Source organism: Xiphophorus couchianus, chromosome 21 (assembly GCF_001444195.1).
Source record: "Xiphophorus couchianus chromosome 21, X_couchianus-1.0, whole genome shotgun sequence".
In the NCBI taxonomy this organism is placed as follows: domain Eukaryota; kingdom Metazoa; phylum Chordata; class Actinopteri; order Cyprinodontiformes; family Poeciliidae; genus Xiphophorus; species Xiphophorus couchianus.
Genome location: NC_040248.1, coordinates 8,419,814 through 8,438,928, shown reverse-complemented (window position 1 = coordinate 8,438,928; position 19,115 = coordinate 8,419,814). Strand labels below are relative to the sequence as shown.

Here is a 19,115-nt window from a genome sequence, read left to right as displayed (position 1 = left end):
CTTGTATCTTCATCTGCGGTAGCTTAGCAATTGCAAAACATGTCGTTTTTATGTATTTACTTCATTTCCAACTTCAAAAATGGAAAACAATCACTTTAGAGAAGAATTTCTTCCAGATGCGACCAGATAAGAATCGACAATAAAGCTAAAAAATATAACTAAATTGGTAGAGGTACTAGACAAAGACATCTTGCTATGTGAGGTTTAGAAGACAAAATGACTATTTTATCATCATTGGTATCCACAAATTCATACAGAAAATAGCATAGAATTTTATTTTAATTATGTCTGCATGACTTTGTTTCACTTATTCTTATTTCTCACATCAGCAAATTTACGATTGACGCTGAGTCATGTATACTAGGGATGTTGAAGAAACATTTTTTCCACATTTATAAGCCCTGAATTTAACAAAACTGCTACACGATGAAGGCTGTTGTGTTGAACCACAACACACTTTGCAGGTGCATTGTAGCCATGCCCTCTGTTGCTCATCTGTGTGATGGGAATGTTGCCAGGACGAATGGCAGGAAACCTTTTCTCTCAGGATGCACTTGGGAAGAAATGGTATAAATTCCAATGTGAAAGGTTTAAATGGGGGACAAAAACAGGCAGAACAAAGGGAAAATCTATGCTCAACATGAATTACACATAAAAGTTAAAATTTTCAGAGTTTCTTTAATAATCTTACCAAAATAAATATATCTACATTACAAACTCACACAGATGTTCTTATGGATATATTTTTTTTAAATCTCATGTAAACAACTCTGTTTTATTATATGACACATATTCACAACACATTATGATGGTTTAAAACACATAGCATACAGTCATAGTCATACAACCATTTTTGCAAAAGGAGTAGAAAGGGGTACAAACAGTATATCTGCACATGGAGTTAATAAAACATATTGCAGCAGTTAATTGACACTTGATGTGTCTGCATTGCCTGAGAGCTCCCATTTGGCCTGTGAAAAGTACTAAATGATTATGTCAGCAAAACATTTTTGATTAATCAAATGCAAACTGTTTGGTTCCACCAGCTGTTCTATGACATTTGAGCACAAATATTTTCACTTTTCTAAAACTATTATTTTAAGAAAATGAATGTTTTATTTTTCAACTAACAGGGAAACCACTTTTTTAGGGAGCAAAACTATATGCTCTTTCAACACTTTGTAATTGAAAGTTGTGTTTAAATTTCTTACAAATTTTTTCTTACATAATTTTATTAAAAACAGAGCTGTTCACGGTTAAATTCGATTAGTTTCCCTTGTAAAGATACCCAAAAGGGGTTTTAAAGAAATTAATCTCTAACTGTAGTAGCAAAATATCCGTGAGATGCCCAGGGTGGCATCTCATCAGGGGAAGAATCAGACCTCCTTATACAAGTAACTTTTTTTATTTTAAAACTACTAAAGAACAACATCCCATCTGTTTTCCTTGAATGCCCCTTTTTCTTGCCTTTCCCATTTCAAATAGTGATCATCAAATTAGTGACCTGTATTGTCATTTTTAAAGGGAAGAGGTAGTGAAATAATTTCCAATCACTCAGATCAAGTTGGCAAAATAAAGCAAAAAAGTTTAATTTTCTAAAAATAATTCAGTCTAGATTACGCTACTAAAATAACATACAAATGTACTGGAAAGCTTTGTACAAATCTGTACCAGGGCTGATAAGAAGTGTGGAGCCTGATGGTTGTACATTGCCTCCAGTGTCCCAGATTTCATTCAGATAAACTGAACTTTTGCCTCCTTAAAAGACCCTCTTATTTAAAAGATTATTCAATTTAGTCCTTTTAGTAATTTATTGTTTTTTCACTGCTATGTAGTGGTTATGTCATAAAACTCTATGACATATATGGTGTATTTGCATCCAGTTGTGATCTGCCTTGAATACCATTGCTAAATATGAATTATAAACTGGTGGAACCCCTTTCTGAATGCCATCAGGTTGCATTTCCTGACAGTATTCTGTCCTTGCATTCATGGTTTCAAAAGAACATCCTCTCTGTGTTAAATACCCTCAGCTTGGTCATGAAGTTAAAGTAGACAAATGCCAGACAGACCAACAGATTCTTCATCAGATAGAGTACGGGCGTGACAAACCCGAAGAGGGCTATGAGGCTAACACGCACGAAGAAGAAAGGTAAGTCCTGCAGAGCGACTCCTAGAGAAGAAAGGAGTGGGGTGTTGGGCATGACCACCACACGTAAGCAGGACACATAGCTGAAGATGTAGATGGGAAAGACCCAGCCGGAATAGTAGACCAATGGATGTCCTGCCACCCTCACCATCTCCACCGTATCCATCCAGAACATAAAGCTATCAACAAACACATCTGCTCGAGCATCACTGATGCTTAGAAACCTCAGAGGGCCCGTGTAGGTGTATGGTGACAAATGATAAGTCGGTCCACTCATTGATGGTGAGCTCAGTTCAGGAGAAGAGATGATAAATGGCCGGCCAGGGGTCCCATTTATTCCAGGTATAGCACCATTGATCTCCGGATGTATCCCTCCTCCATTGTGGTTCCTGTCACTTAACTGACTTGTTCCAGGCTGAAGAGGATTCGGCATACCTTGCCTGTGCATTGATGGCCGCGGTACAGCCGGGCCGGGCACAGCTGGTCCTGAAACGGCAGCTCCTGACACAGCTGGAGTGATGGGGGATACTGGTGTTATTGGTTCCACATGAGTTAAGACATTGGAGGGGATTTCAGCATCTCTTCCCATTTCATTAGCTGCAATGAAAAAAGGCTAAATGAGAAAAAGGTGTTGAAAAAGAATTCAACCCAAAGCCATAAAAATGAAAAAAAAAAAACAAGCAGTCATCTCACAAAAACATGAAGACTCTATTCACATCACTGAGTGAAATAACTATTCGATCATCCATTGCTTAAAACTTGACTGAAGTCTCTTTTGCGAAGCTAGACTTTTTTTCCTTGTTGGTCACAACTAAGTACACATTTCAGAACTCTACTCCTCTGTACCCTTAATACTGCTCTAAATCTTAAGGTTACTGCTTGGAAATAACAACTTTTTGGCTTCTAGCAAAAATTTTCCTGAGTGAGTTTTAACTGATGGTCACTAGTTATCCATCTTCAATTTTCTTGATGGATGAAGAAGACTCTAATTCAAGATTTGAAGGTACACAGTCATATTCAGTGTCCCCTACTCTTTCAATGCCTTTGTCACCTCCACCACTCTATTCTGCTGAACATTTAGTTCACTGAATTATATATTATTCATAAAAAAGGTCCTCACCAACCAATGGAATCAAACTGTAAAAGGTCTGTTATGGAGATTTAAAAGGTACTTGAAGAAAGAAGATAAATGTGCATGATAGTCATATTTGAACTTTTCATAGTAGGTAGTGTGTTTGTTCTGGATCTTGAAACTTCCATAAAATTAAAGCTTGTTAATATTTCAAGTGAGGAATCTTACAAAATTATCAGGTGTTCAAATAATAATAATTTCCTTCATTGTACTTTGTCCTAATAAGATTACAAGGGATGCCGGGGCCTACCTCTAGCTGTCAATGAGTAAGAGGCAACATACACTGAGGACAGGTCAGCAATCTATCACTGTATTCTATTCTGAAAAATCATCTAATATCAATAGGAGTTACCTCTAAATGGGCACATGACTGGGTATTAAAGGAGCTGGTTTTGCTCTCACCCTGTCCGGTCAATCTGCAGTTTCGTATCCTCTCCACAACATCAATGCAGATTAAGGAGAAGAAGACCAAAGACACAGGGATCTCCGTAAATGTATCGTGTTTCATGTTGTTGTTTATCTGAACCTGGACAAACAATGAGGTGACAATAATGAGTTTAGGTTAGGATTGATAATTGAGTTACAAATGACCCAAACCTTTCCATTTTAAGTCAGCAAGAATGACCTTGATGTGCTGCATTATATCTCTTGCACCAGTGGTATTTGCTTGAGTCAGTAGTTCACATTGATGGAACACAGAACAAAGCTGACAAAGATGGCCATCTTAGCAGAATTTACGGCTCTTTTGGAAAAGACACCGGATAAGCAAAGGGCCATAGGGTCAGTTCAAACTTTTGAGAAAACTTCACAAAACGGCAAATCAGGCCTGGACTGCAGCCAACAAGGAAGTGAGAATGGGCCTCATGGATAGATGATTTGACAGCATAGACAGGAAGAGGAACCAAGCTGCTTATCAGTAGTTTCTTAACCATCAAGTTAGAAATTATTCCCCTGAGAACAAGGGGATTCTTGCTAATGGTCACCTTTGCTCCAAAGTCCTCCAAACCTAAACAGATGTATCAAACAGTTCTCTGCATGTTTTTTACCTCAGAGCTGGCAATGAGAAAGGCAAAGCAGGGTAACGTGGACAGGATTACATATACCAGGGCCACAGGCCTCCTGAAGTGAGGACAACAAAAGATAAGAGAGCAGGACAGAGGCAGTTACAGAAGTTGCTAACTCATGGTATTTACATGAACTTAAAACCAGTCACAGGCCTGTTTTGTCTCACACCAACCGGTCTTGTTCCAGTCTGGGCTGCACTCTGATCCAAGTTGATGACTACAAACAGTAAGAACATCGGAAACTTACCATTTCTTCCTCCCAACAAGAAACTTCTTTTTTACAAACACCAAGTACTTCAGGGGTACCCACACCAGCAGGGCGGTGGAGGTGACATAGGCGATTGAGGAGGCCACGATCAGCCAGTAAGCTGTGCTGGTGTCGCTGGGTGGCTGCGCAGATGCTTTGACCTTTGCCACAATGATGGCAAATCTCTGCATCACGATGAAGAGTGGCACACACAGGCCAGCAAACTGCAGCACCTCGCAGAGGGCAAACTTCAGTGTGCTCCCTGATCCCATCCTGTGGCAGATCGCAAAAAGAGAAGGAAAGGAGGGAGACGGTGGGGGGCTGTTGCCGTAGTGAGGCGACCCCTGCCCCTCTGAGGGCTGGTCAGGCCTCGGACTGCGGCATTGTCTGCCTCCACTAGCATTTTCCACACACCACAGCCTGAGCTCTCTGCTCAACCAACTGCTTACACTGCACTAGGCATTGTGAATCACCAGAGTGATGCGACTGGCTTTTAGTCTGTTTTTATATAGAAAACAAAATTAATCAATGTATGCACCTTGAAGGTTGGAGTTGTAATGCACCTAAAGGTAAAGATTCCATATATTTATAATCTATAGTAGATATCAGTGGATTTGAGATCTTTAATTCAAGAATCCCAATTCAACAATAGCAAAAACAAATTGGTTCTCTTCACTGATGCACTGCCATCTAGTGGCAACATCATATTAATGGTGAGCCAGTAACACCTAACATGATCTGATTAACAAGTTTTTTCTAACTAAAAATTATTAGAGTCTGTCACTGTATGTGACATGGTGTGTTTTAATAAAAGTGTTTTCTTGTCATTCAGGGGAAACGAGAATGTGCTGCTGAATGTACATCTTAGAGTTGACAACAACAGGGTTTCCCAAGTCCAGTCCTGTTTATCCTGCAACCTTTAGATGCATCCCTGCTTCAATTCACCAAAATCAAATGGTTCTCATCCTCAGCAGTAGTCATTCAGCTCTGCAGAGGCTTTGTAACAAGATATTCATACAAATTACATCTTGATTTGGAGACAGCTGCCTTCCAAACAGTAAGCCTACAGTCTTGGTCGTGACTTAGTGGCTCAGAATTATTATTTTTCCTCAGGCTATCGGGAGTCTTAGTAGATCTCGTCTTCATGATTCAGTATTTACCTACTCCCACCTTTGAATGTAGTTTTTGTCGTTTTTTGTTTTTTTTATCTTCCAGTAAATCCAATAACTTTATTTAGGCTTATGAGGTTTGCTAAAGGGGAAATTACTGAGTAAGTGAAACCTCCACTATTTATTTCACCTTAAAATTTGCAAATATGTTATGCAAATGTAATACTGAGTGTCATGTCATGTATGTACAGTGTCATAAGCATCCTCCTCATCACACTATTACATAAGAACATAGTGTTTTCAGTCAGAAGCTTCTTTATTTTGCCGTTACACACACTGTTACAGAAGATCATTCCTACCCACAGCCATCAGGATCTACAACGTTTGAAGAGACTTTGATCATCTGAGTTGGAGCATTTATTTCTCTTTTGGAATTAATAAAGTATAAAGAAAGATGGAAATGAACCCTAATGTTATCAGAATATGATTTTAATTACGCGTCCAGGGGCCCACCAGCAGGCCACGCACTTGCCCCATAGAGAGAGAGAGTGTGACAGAGAGGGGGGTCTCTGTGGGTGGCTAGATGGATGGACGACCCCACTGCTCCCCACCCCAGCTGTCAGCTCCCTTCCTGACTTCCCCACCCTGCCCCCGGTGCCATGGCGTCCAGCGAGGAGGACGGCACGGTGGAGGAGAAGGAAAACAACAACAAGAAGAGAACGAAAAGCGCCCTCATAACCGCATGGCTCACTTTCTACAACATTGCCATGACAGCCGGGTATGTCCCTTTATTCCACCCCCCTCTCTTCTTCCTGCTGCCTATTAATAAGAAAGCCGGATAAGTTTGCCGCTCCCTAAAAAACTGTAAGCGTGTGTTGCTGTTTATAGGACTGAGCCTGTGTGTGTCAGCCTGAAAGTGCCTGTTCAGCTCGAAGGATTTAGCAGCTACTTGGCTGCTGGAGTTGGTAGAAAAATATTTTATGGAGGCTGGTTCTGAGAGTAAATGACGAGTTTAAAGAAAAGCCAGACGGGAGGTTTCAGAAAGAGGGGACAGAAAATGAATGAACAGTGACGGGTTTAAAGTGACAGGCTGGTGTTGGAGCTGTGTCCAAATAGGGCTGACTGCATGCTGTCAGCGTCAAGGCCCACTGAGTCCCACGGTCGCAGTGATAAGTATAGCCGGACTGAGCTGCTGGTGACACTGGAACCCAGTCTGGGACGGGGAAAGTGCTCAATGAGCAGATTTTAAAAAAACAACACAATATCTGTCAGGCTAAAGTAGGCTATTGTGGGTTTATAATATCAAAGCATAAAAGCAAATTACAATTGGTTAACTGGTTATGGAACAAAATAGTCCCTCACATAGATGGTCCTGAAAAGTGTTTTTTTTTTCTTCCATTCACAAACTGTATGTAGTGTATGTACAACCACAAACTTCAATATGTTCTATGTGGGCCTTTTGTGACAGTTCTACAGCAATTTTGCAGAATATATCATCACAGATATTGTTATTGTATTTTCACTGTACAGCATGCATATCACAAGCACATAACTACCTGGACGGCATTTAAATTTGCAGATGATGTACTTAGTGGCGCTCTACTAAGAAACTACAAATTATTTCAGTACCAAAACAGAAAAAGTTGGTTAGAAGCTTTTCGTTCAATTAAAAACCTGTTGTTAAAATAGAAATATGTGATTAAATTTTTCCCAGAAGCTGGATACTACTCCAATATTGAGTATATATTTGCCTAATTTGGGGCAAATATATAGCCATACATATGGGTAGTGTCATTTTCAATTCATAACACTACTTAAAAAGTATCATGAACACGTTTTAATTATGTTTATTTATTGCGAGTGCATTGCATCATATAAATATATCACATATTGAATGTTTTCCCAATATCAAAGCACAGTTTTTGCCTTTGCTCCTGCTAAATACATACCAGAATTTCCAAAAATATTAAGCACACCTGATTTATAGGCCCCACCCACTATCTTTTGCAAAGGAAAATAAAAGTGTTCATATAGGTCATACTTGTCTATGAGCCTCAGATGTCCACATTGTAACATGAGATATTTACATGGAAAGATTTTTAATGAAATATGTGCTGGTAACTCCAACATGTACCGCTGCAAATGCCTTTTCTGAACAGTGCCAAAGCAGAGCTGCCTAAAAAAGAATAAAATACCATAGCCTAAAAAGTCTTTGATCGCATCTTCCTCCTGCGCACTAAAATCACAAAAAGCACCTTCTTCAAAGTCTGAATTGAACAGCTTCAAGCACTTTTCCTCAGTCTCTCTTTTGCTGTCACTCAGATCATCTGGTTCAAGTCTGCTTTGCAACATGGAGAAACAGTATTCTGTTTTTATGTTCTACTAATCTGGATCAAACTTCCAGAAAACTGCAAATATGCTGAAAAACAGAATTCCTTTAACTCAATGCTAAAATCCCACTGTTTTTTAGAATTGCGTTTGATTATTAATTGGATTGTTATAAGGCGGAGTCTATTTTCCAACCTGCCATCATTTTCCCTTAATTTTCCAATGCAATGTAATGTTTTTTGGCTAGTTTGTTGCTTTATTTTTCTTCTAATCATGTATAACCTTCTGAATTGCGTTGTTGCTTTAGATGTGCTATACAAATAAAATTGCCTTGCCTTAAAATTTTATATCTAATTTTGAGTTTTGCAACAAAGAAAAACATCAGGCTTATGCAAGACTATGGAAACAGGCTGAATGAACCCTGTATGTTTTTGGAAAACCAAGAAATAATCAATGTAGTTTGAAGCCTTATAACTAACAAACAGACTAAGATTAGGCTATTAAATCTTTTGTGTTTTTCCCTTGTGGGATTTGTATGGAAATATAACTTGAAATAACATACCACATAAAGATATAAAAATGCCTGAGATTTTAACTTTGTGCAAGAAGTATTTCTTACCAAGAATTCATCAGCCTATACTCTTCTTTTGCGACTAAATCACTTTGATTTCTTTGCATGTGTGAATTGATGTCATCCAGTGTCATGACATCCATGACACTGGATGACATCTAATATGACATCCAGTGTGGACTTTTTTTTGTCATTGGCTCCATTACAAATATTTAGCTAAGAAAAGTCGATGCACTTACCTGTGACTGTATAAGTTGTCGTTTGATAGAATATGTGAAAGCGGATTTGCATAAATATTCAGCATTACCTCAGTAATAATAAGCAAATTTTTACTGTTTCAGAGCCTGGCTATAAAAAAAAGCACCAGATGACAGATTTTGTGTTCTGGTTAATAAAATCCAAATTAAGTATATTGAAGTTTGTGATTGTGATGTGACACAATTGTAAAATAATTAGAGGGTTTGTAAAAAGACTGTAGCTTATTAAGGTTCAGTGCAATGTGTCCTTTGAATAAAATTGTATGTCTTACACTATGAAACCAGTAGTTGTTTTCAAACAACAGATGAGTGACTTCTAGTCAGAATCAGTGGATCAAAAACTTTCATTACATCAACAAGCTTGTTAAGAGAAAATTGTGTTGAGGGCTGTGGAGAATCTTGCAGACAAATTTAATTCCACTGTGACTTTGTCTTTGTAATAAATACCTTGATCGGGTTTGTATTTATGTGATAAGACAGCCGCTCCTTTCCACGGTTTGAAAATCAGCAGGATTTCTGTAAATAGAAAACATTTTATTAACTCACATTTTAAGCAGAATTTGACTCAACTGTATCACAGTTACAATTAAATTGGAATGTTTATTTATTTTTATTGAATTTGCCTTTATGTTTGGAATGTTTTGATTAAGTAGATCTGGATACTGTAATATTTACTGAACAGCATATCTATAAAGAAAGTCTCTGATTTACATCGAGTTTTTGTTATGTAACACATTGTGATATATATACTCCAATGCTAACTCATTACAGAAGCTACTGGTTGGGACCTCGTTCTTTATTACAAATGTATAAAAATACCATCTGCCGTTACAGGTTGTTGTCTCTTGGGAGCACCATGGCTTTGTCTGGACAGGATTTATGGTTTTGGGCTTGTTTTTTCTCCAGGTGGCTGGTTCTGGCAATCACAATGATGCGCTTCTACATTCAGAAAGGCACACACAAGGGTCTCTACAGAAGTATAGCAAGGACACTCAAGTTTTTCCAGACCTTTGCATTAGTTGAGGTAAGTGTTTGTAATATAAAAAAAGTTTTATTTAATAAGTGAAAGACAATATTAATTCCAATTGCTGCCGTCTTTGTCATCCAGGTGGGACATTGTGCCGTTGGTATGTGAGGGTTGACTTCATTTATTTATTTATTTGATCCTATTTCATACACTTCGGTATGTTCCCAGGCTGTGAATGTCTTTCCTTTGCCTCTGCTGCAGGAATTGTGAGGACTTCTGTGATTGTAACTGGGGTTCAAGTGTGTTCAAGGATTTACATGGTTTGGTTCATCACCAGTAGCATCAGACAGGTAAATATTCATCTCATTCAAATGATGCATACAATTTACTTCTCAGACCTTTGGGTTAGTGTCTCATCTTATCTAGCATACAGTCATATCTGAATGCTTTCACAGTGGCAGAAAAGCTGTTTTCGTTGGTATGCTTTAAAAAATTGTTTATTGCAATGACTCGAATGCAAAGAAGCAATACTTAGTACCTTTTCGAAACCTCTGCAGTTCACTTTGGCCAGTTCATAACCTTTTCCCAATGACGTGTTGCTATACAATTTTCTTTGAGGAAGAAATTAAAATAGTGCTGAAGTTGTAGTATAATAGTAAAAAGAAACATTTCGCCTCTTATGGATAAATTGAAAGCTTATATATAGTTTACTCTTTCTTGTGTCCATCATTCTTTCCCTACTGGTTTGTCGTTCTTTCCTTCCTTCCTTCCTTTTGTATCTTTCTTTGTTTTCCTTCTTTCCTTGTATTCTTTCTGGTGTCCCTTTATTCCTACCTCATATCCTTTTATTTCTTTTTTTCCCTTCCTGCCTTGTCTCTTTCATTAGAGACAAGGCAGATGTTTACTTCCTTCTTTTTTTTCTTTCCTTATATGTCATAGCTCTACATTGTTAGCAGCCTAGACTCATAGTGCTTAAGCATGATGCGTTGACTTTTTTTTTTTTATTATTTCTGAACTGCTGATCATCAGTCAATTTTGATAAACTCTGAATTGTTGGTGTATCTGTTTTCTGGAGGTAAATCATTTGTAATTAAACTTTTTTATATATATATATTGTCTTTAGAATTATCTATAAAGTGTCAAAGTGTTTGCAGTCAGCATAAGATGTCTGGGGACAGCACTTATTACTATAATGGACAGTAACCTGTAAATTATGTTGAAGATCCAGAACGAAGAAAGTGTAATCCTGTTCCTGGTCGTGTGGACTGTGACAGAGATTACCAGATATTCTTATTACACATTCAACCTGCTCCACCATCTGCCATACTTCATCAAATGGGCCAGGTGGAGACACCGTCTGTAATGATTTAATGTTATAGTGCTGCATACGTTTTGCAAGCATGCTGGTCTGGTTTGGTAATGGAACATTCATGTGTGTATTACTTATTAACTATCTCTTGCAAAGAAGTAATGCATGTGTTTGTTATTGCATTTCATTTACAGCAGTTATCCATCACTTGGGAACTAACTGCTCACGTTGTACAGAAGAAATAAACTGCATGTGTTTTAAATTGACTATTTGCCAAGTTTGGAGGTTTGCATCCCTAACTATCAGCAGGTACAACCTAAAATGTAGGAATGCTTCCAGTTGTAGAGGGAAGTCATGCTATCCTTCTGATGTATGTGATCACTTGTGACGAGGTGATCCGCCCTCACAGTGGCTCACCTGAAACCAGAGACGTCTGAGGGAACATCAGACACAGACATTAGTGTTTTGACACTGATAGCAGTCCAAGCACACATGTCTTACAGAACAGAGAGAGCCATCAACCATCTGGAATAACAGTCTACCAAACACTTTCATATGACTTGAACCTTTCCACATTTTATTATGTCACAGCCATGAACTTTCATGTATTTTATTGAGATTTTATATGGCAGACCAGTACAAATTAGCATAGCGTAGCATGACTTGAGGATGAGAATAATAAAGACTCAGAGGCCTTTTAGGGTGATGGAAAGACCCTAAATCTTTAGCTCCCCCCTCAGATTCTATATCAGGTTCCAGTCAAAACTCCAAAACGTTAACTTTACTTCCAGTCAGCAGAAACTTTCTGATAAAATCAAAAGATTGCTTTAAACCTAAATTTGCTAGGGTATAATTTATGGCCAAACTGTACCTGAAGACTTGCAGCTGTAGTTTCAGGAAAAGGTGGTTGGATCTACAGAACATCATTTTAAAAAGGCCGAATACAAATATGCATAATTTTTCTTTCAATTCACAGTTATGCACTACCTTGTGCTGAAAGACACTGTGTGTACACAGAGAGACGTTACTCTTTGCGACACCCTCTGAAGTTGTACCTGCAGGGACCATCTGCTTTATTATTTCTGGGGGGCTTTTTTCTCCCTTTTGCTCGGTCTCTGGTCTTGATTCTCTCTCTCTGAGAAAACCTCTCCTCTCCCCTGCTCTTCACGTCTTCCTTTAAGCGTGGAAGAGCCAGGCCCCCGGAGAAGGGCTCATGTTCAGCTGCTCCTGTTTTTAAGACCGTCTGTTTTGGTCATGGAATGTTCAGCCGCCGTTTCTCTCACATCCGCAGAGACGCTCCCCTGAGTCTTTCTGCTGTCTCCACTAATCTCCACTGTCCTGGATCGTACTATGGTATACTACAGTACAGTGAAGCAGGGACTTTGGCCTGGATGTATGAACATAGCGACAGGACAGAAAACATCAGGTTTCTGACCATCTGAGTTTTGCAGAGACACTTTAAACCACCAGTAACGTCTCTATATTTTGCTTTCAAGGAACCCAAGTGCATTGTGGGGCTTTAGAGTTATCTAGGTTTTCTAGAGGTCATTTAAAGTTCTTTGCTTTCATCACCGTTGAAGAATATTGAGCAGTCTTTTCTCAAAAAATAAGAAAACCCTTATCGCCAGCAGACAAAGTGTCTCACAGAAATATGTATAACTTTACAACCTTTTCACTTAGTTATACCCTGTACAACTACATTGTATTTTACTGGGACTGACACAAAGTCGCACGACTGTGAAGTGAAACAAAGATTATACAAGGTTTTAGAGCTAAAAATCTTTAAAATGCGTTTGTACTCAGCCTCCCTGAGTCAAAGCTTCTCAGAATCACCCCTGATTGCTGTTGCAGCTCAAGTGTTTTTGCTATGTTTCTATCACCTTGCACATCTAGAGACAGATTTATTTCTATATTCTTGAGAAAATCGCTCAATTTCACTTAGACTGAATGGAGAGCATCTGTGCACATCAGTTTCTCAACCTTTTTACAGATTCATTCAGATTTTGCTCTGGTCTTTGACTGGACTAATTAAAGCACTTGAATATTTTTCAAGCTCTGCCTGTTTGTTTAGGTTCGTTGTCCTTCTTCCAGAATTGCATCGTTAGCTTCTTGACATCAAATCCAATTAGTTCCCCTGTCTATGCCAAGGAAAAAACTTCCTTCACAGTTCTGCTGAGTTTAGTGCAGTGTTTCACTTTCTGCCACATTCACAGGCCATAACATTCAATAATGGTCTCCCCTGACAAAATCCCCTTTGTCGTCCAAACTTTCAACTTTTATCAGAACTTCAGATGGCTTTCTTCTTGCCACCTTTCCCTAAAGACCAGATCTGTTGAGTTTACAAGCGTTTTGATTCTAGTTCACAATTGAGTGCAAGTTTAAGGGGTTTGAATACCTTGCCTAAAAGTTATCTTTACACCCAACAGATGAATCAGCCTTCAGTTGATCATCTTCTGTAATACAAGTTTCAAGCTAATGGTTGTTTGGAGGCTCCCTAGTATACATTTTATTTGTCGCAAGCTATACATATTTGGTGTTTTTCATTAGTGTTGCTCAAAAGATTTGGATAAATAGTGTCACTGTGACAGGCTGAGGGAAAAAAACAAATAAAGAAAGTTTAAAGGACATTTCATAACAGTAAGTTCCTCATTTTCTGCTCAGCAGTGCCAAACCATTGATTTGCAACAATAGTTTTAAAAGTGCTTTGTGTAAATTCAAGTGTCACTATGTTAAATACTCAAAGTGCATCCAGTCATGGTGCGGTTATTGTTGTGAACTGTTGTCCGAGGTCAAATTATAGCCACAGTCTGATCCAGCGGCTTGAGTTGCTATAAAACAGTGCCAAACCAAATCTCTGTCCTGCAGCTTCCTGTTGAGCTGCTGGTCAGCTCATGTGAGGCACAAATTATATTTATTACACTCTAAAACAGATCAACTTACCTGCTTTTTTATCATTGCTGACCTGGCATGCTGATAAGCATCACACCAACAATCAAACCTTGGTTATATTTACTTTAGTTGCTGAACTTCTACTGTTGTCTCATATGACATGATGTCTAAATGCATACAATAATGTCTAATGACTGAATCTTGTAACCGGGTTGCTATGTATTGCAAATTTTTTGCAAGGTCCCTCTTGAAAATGAGATCTAGATCTCAACGGGGTTTACCTGATTAAATAAAGGAATAATGAGGTGTGATTCACACTGTTTGTTTGAATTTGCTGGAACTTCACAGCCACAGGACAAACACTAAGGAAAACAAGTCATTTTTTCAGCTGTTCCACAAAACACATCTGTTTATTGACCAAGTTTGGTGAAATGCTGTTAAAATGTATGTGTTTGCATTTGCATTTCTATAGTTCTCCACAACTTGAATTTGTCGGTTCAAATGTTATGAACTAATATTTGTCTGCACTACTCGATTATTAGCTCCTTTATCTGTTAATGAAATTCAATTTATTATGGGATGAAGCTGTTGACCCACTCAGCTTTGGTGCTAGTGGGTCCCTTTTGCCCTGTTACTCTGGGCAATGTGCCCAGAGTAACTCTAAAGTGATCAGGCAAAATTGTATGACCACTGAGATGTAGGGAAATACACTGGCTATGTCCTCATTGCAGTACCTGTTAGAAGGTGGGATAAAACAGATAGCCAGTGGGTATGAGGCTTGGCTAGAGCCTCTCCAAAACTGCTGCTTCTGTGGAGTTTACCTGGTCAATACTATCAAAAATTGGTCCAAAGAAGGGACATCAGTATACAGAGGACTTGCTGATGGATGACCCAATGTCAGTACTGTACACTGAATTGATGAACTGATGAATTAGGTAGATTGCAAGGTATGATTATGTCTTTACCTGGGAAATACGTGGCTGCAGAATGCATTAGTGGACAGCAAGCATGTAGAGGCAGTGTGATGATTAGGACCTGACATCCTTGTGGCCATTGTTGCGGATCATGTACTCACTTTCATGAATACAATATTTCCTATTGGGTCTAGCCTCTTTAACAGTACACCCCATCTTTTCACAAAGAAAAAGGCTCCAACAAAGCTTTGAGAGACAAAACAAGTTTAGGGTGTAGATTTAGGCTCCAAATTCGCCCTGTTCTCAATCTAACTGAGCATCTGTAAAATGTCCTCAACAAACAAGTCAGATCAGTGAAGGCCTCATGTCAGGACTAAAAGGATCTACTGGGAACATCTTTGTGCCAGTTACCTTAGAACAACTTCAGGGGTCCAATGGAGGTCTATGCCACATTGTGTCATGGCCGGGAAAAACACATTGTTACACACACATTGTTGGTATGTACCAAAGAACAAGTTCTTGCAGTGCACTCTGCCAGGCCATGTATACACACAGGTCGTTCCAGTTTCATACACACAGTCTCCAGTTGCCAGATCACTGACTGGAGCAGATAACTTGGATCTAGGTCCTCAGCTCCAACTACAGAGTGCTTTCTTCAATTTCATGATCCGCTGGCTGGCTTAATACGCAGCAGGTTGAAGCACAGATAAACATTAACCATTCTCGTTCACTATTTCAGCCTCATATTTGAGTCCCTGGATGGTATAAATGAAAGGTTTTAATTATATAATTGGGTAAAGGCATTGGATGCATGCAATTAATGGTGAAAACATGGAGATATATAAATGCAATTTTTCTACATTTCTCTCTTTCCAGTTCCCCTAAATAATTAATTAATTCCCATAATTACAATTTAGTGTTTTCAACAAAGCTTGACCTTCCATGCAAAAGAAAAAAGTAGTGACAAATAATGAGTTCCTTTATTTAATCAGGTAAATCCTGTTGAGATCTAGATCTCATTTTCAAGAGGGACCTGGGCAAAAGAATTTGCAATATATAGCAAATAATGAAACGTATCATAAAATATCAGTGCCCTGTAGTTGTTTTTTTTATGAGAAGTGGCTTTTAATCAAAAAGAAATTAACCTATGAAAGAAGTGATGGTGCTGCATGCGAGTGTGTTAAAGTCTTCTGTGTGCTTACCTTACTGTCTTCAACTGGATTTGCCTATAACTTAGACAAGAACTGAAAGACATCCTGCTGTTTTTCTGTTCTGCAGATACAACTTCTTCATCGTCTTGTACCCACTGGGAGTCGTCGGAGAGCTGCTCACCATTTACGCTGCTCTGCCATTCGTGCGCAGGTCTGGAATGTACTCCATGAGGCTCCCCAACAAATATAATGTGTCGTTCGACTACTACTACTTCCTCATCATCGTCATGCTGTCCTACATCCCACGTAAGGAGAAATATCTCTCTTATGCTCTGCACCTTTAACTTGTTAACTTGGTCAATTCTACAAAACGTGACCTAATAGAAAAATCCCCACAAAACTAAGTCTAAACTGAACAAAATTGATCTGAAGGTTGTTTTAGATTGTTCTGTTGACATGTAAAGCTTCTGAAACTACTGTGCATTAGAAGCCACTGTACAACCAGTACTGACAGCAGACATCAATCAAGGGTTTCTAAATGTATTGAATTGCACTTTGTCATTACAATATCAGTGTAAAAACTTTCACAAAATTGTAGAATACTCTTTGGATGCAAAGAGTGTTCTAGTTTCGTAGAATGCTGTCTTCATCCAAAGATGCAAAGAGTGTCTTTGCATTTTTGGTAGTTGCAAATATTTTTTTTGGTAGTTTGCTATATTTTGAATGTCATGCACTCAAACCCTGCATATCGATAATGTATTTGGCCAGTTGCAAGGACTCTTGACTCTCTGAAAGTAGTAGGGACATTGTGTAGAGATACAGGAAAAATTGTAGATTTTATTTGGCAGTAGTGTTACAATTACATATGTTCCTTGCAACATTAGCATAAACAAGTTTTTTTGACATACACTGCAAAAGTCTGGAATTTTGTTTCAGCTTTTTCCAGGTCTGGATGAGTATAGAAGAAGACAATAGGGAAAAATGTTTGTATTTCCAAACTTTGTTTCCTGTTCCCATTATCTAACTATTGTGTCCCTCCCTGCTTCCTTTTATCCTTGTATCCTTCCTTACATATGTCTTTTCCCTTCCCTCAATCCTTTATACTTTTCTTTCCACCTCAGATTTTTTCTTCTTTTGTTTCTCTATTCCTTCTTCAAAGTCTTTTGTTCATTTTTTCCTCACCCTCCTCTCTTATGCATTTCCCTGTTTTCTTAATTTTTATTCGGTCCTTAGTGTGTCGATTCCCTTTTCTCCTTTCTGTCCTTTCTGTCTTTCTTCCTTGTGCTCTGGTTTTCCTTTGTTGTCCATTTTTATTCCATTCAATCTCTGGTTTTTACAAGTTTCATATTTAAAGCATGCCCCTATGTCATCCATAGTCATATTTTAAAATGGCCACAAAAGATTAGTAACTCAAAAGTTTAAGTCCAGATATGGTAAATGTATAGAAACCCTTATTAATGTAATCAGCAGCTCAAAACATAGAGCACAATATCTTGAATGGAGTAACAGCACCACCCTCAGACAGGAAGAAGCAGTTACGCTCAAGTTGAAATGATGACTCAGGGTTATTCCAAGACTATCTGCGAAAACAAACATACACTCAATACAAAGTAGTCCCAGATTTTTTAATCTCTCTTCAGTTACGACTGACATAAGGTAGTAAAACTGTGTTCACAAGTTGCAGTGCTCACTGTGATTGCAACTGTTAACTTGCGATGTCTGAAAAGCACCTCTTTATATGGATTAAGAACCAGAGTTAGAGCTGCTAGAGTAGAGCGTCTTCACAACCTTTTCTGCACTTTTCTTCCTAAAACGGCACTTAAATGAAGTAGTTTGTTCCTTAAGTCATGAAGATTTAAATCATACAGATGATCAAATGTCAGTAGTTTTGTTAGGAATTAATCAGTTTGGGGATTTAAAGCTTGTCTGAAAATAACTTGTTCAGCCTACTGAGCATTTGATCAAATGACTGGGTGGAAAAAGGTTGTTTGAAAAAAGTCCTGATCTTGTTTTTTTTACCCCTCCAGGGGTCTTTTGTGGGCTCTAGTGTCCCTTATATGATAGGTTATCTGATAGTAGGCTGACAGGAAACGGGTATAGTACTTGCCTTTGCTCAACAAACCTGTTTGTCTGTTGGTTACGTAACTTGCACCTTCTTTACAGTCAGAATCAGAATGTTTCGATGTCCTCGTGGCAACTGTATTGTTGTGGTTTTTCATCAGTTTATGTCTGTGCTGAGTTTTTTCTTCTTAGTCTTTCCTCAGCTCTACTTGCACATGCTGCGGCAGAGGAGGAGGGTGCTCCACGGTGAAGTCATAGTGGAGAAGGATGACTAAATGTGCACCACCTCATCCGTTGAGCCAGCCTGCCTAAACATCACCCTCACCTGACCTCCGCTCCACCCACTCACCCCCAACACATCTCACCTTTTCTTTTTGGCTGTTGGCATTCTTAACTGCACGGGACCCAAGAAGCAGCTGACAACCTGCCTGACAACCAGCAATGATGATGATGATGATGATGATGACGAAAACTTGGATAAATTCCTGTTTGAATGGTTATTTGGCAAGATGTTTACAGTTCTGGAGTTGTGTCTCAGCTCTGAGAGATCTGGATTCCTTCATTCACCCACTGGCTTTACCCCATCTCATTGCACCGAAGAGAAACTGAGCCACATCACTGCGTCATGACAGGAAACATGAGAAGAAACGTGGAAGGAAGATTGTACGTTGTGTGCTCTGAATTGTCCCTCAGCCCAACTAATTGGCAGATTTTAAAAACTATGTGGCTGCACAGATCATGGTTCAAAAAGTTAAATCATACCTCAACAATAAATCTACATTTAGACAAATGTGCTGCTGCTTTTGTGTATATTTGTTTTACCTTATGTGTAAATGATGCAATGTGAAATCTTAAACCACACACCGTCTCACTTAGAGCAAGCACAGCTCCAACTTAACTCTGTCTACTTGGCTCAGCTAGTGCTTTATTTTAATATTTTGATGTTTACTGTGTCCATAAGACTTCC

The 19,115-nt window shown here is 38.7% G+C and overlaps 2 protein-coding genes across 2 annotated transcripts; one reads left to right on the top strand and one right to left on the bottom strand.

The window, feature by feature from the left end:
• Positions 1-1,524: 1,524 nt before the first annotated feature.
• Positions 1,525-4,980, bottom strand: LOC114137013 (transmembrane protein 236). Its single transcript, XM_028005491.1, has 4 exons — positions 4,593-4,980; positions 4,328-4,400; positions 3,684-3,807; positions 1,525-2,746 (listed from the first exon to the last, which is right to left on the bottom strand). Exons 1-4 carry the CDS (start codon positions 4,862-4,864, stop codon positions 1,998-2,000), a joined length of 1,218 nt encoding a protein of 405 aa, XP_027861292.1. The 5' UTR covers positions 4,865-4,980; the 3' UTR covers positions 1,525-1,997.
• A 1,330-nt stretch (positions 4,981-6,310) lies between these two features.
• hacd1 (3-hydroxyacyl-CoA dehydratase 1) lies at positions 6,311-18,942 on the top strand. Its single transcript, XM_028005042.1, has 7 exons — positions 6,311-6,479; positions 9,764-9,881; positions 9,966-9,984; positions 10,086-10,174; positions 11,047-11,168; positions 16,215-16,393; positions 18,341-18,942. Exons 1-7 carry the CDS (start codon positions 6,361-6,363, stop codon positions 18,421-18,423), a joined length of 729 nt encoding a protein of 242 aa, XP_027860843.1. The 5' UTR covers positions 6,311-6,360; the 3' UTR covers positions 18,424-18,942.
• Positions 18,943-19,115: the final 173 nt, after the last annotated feature.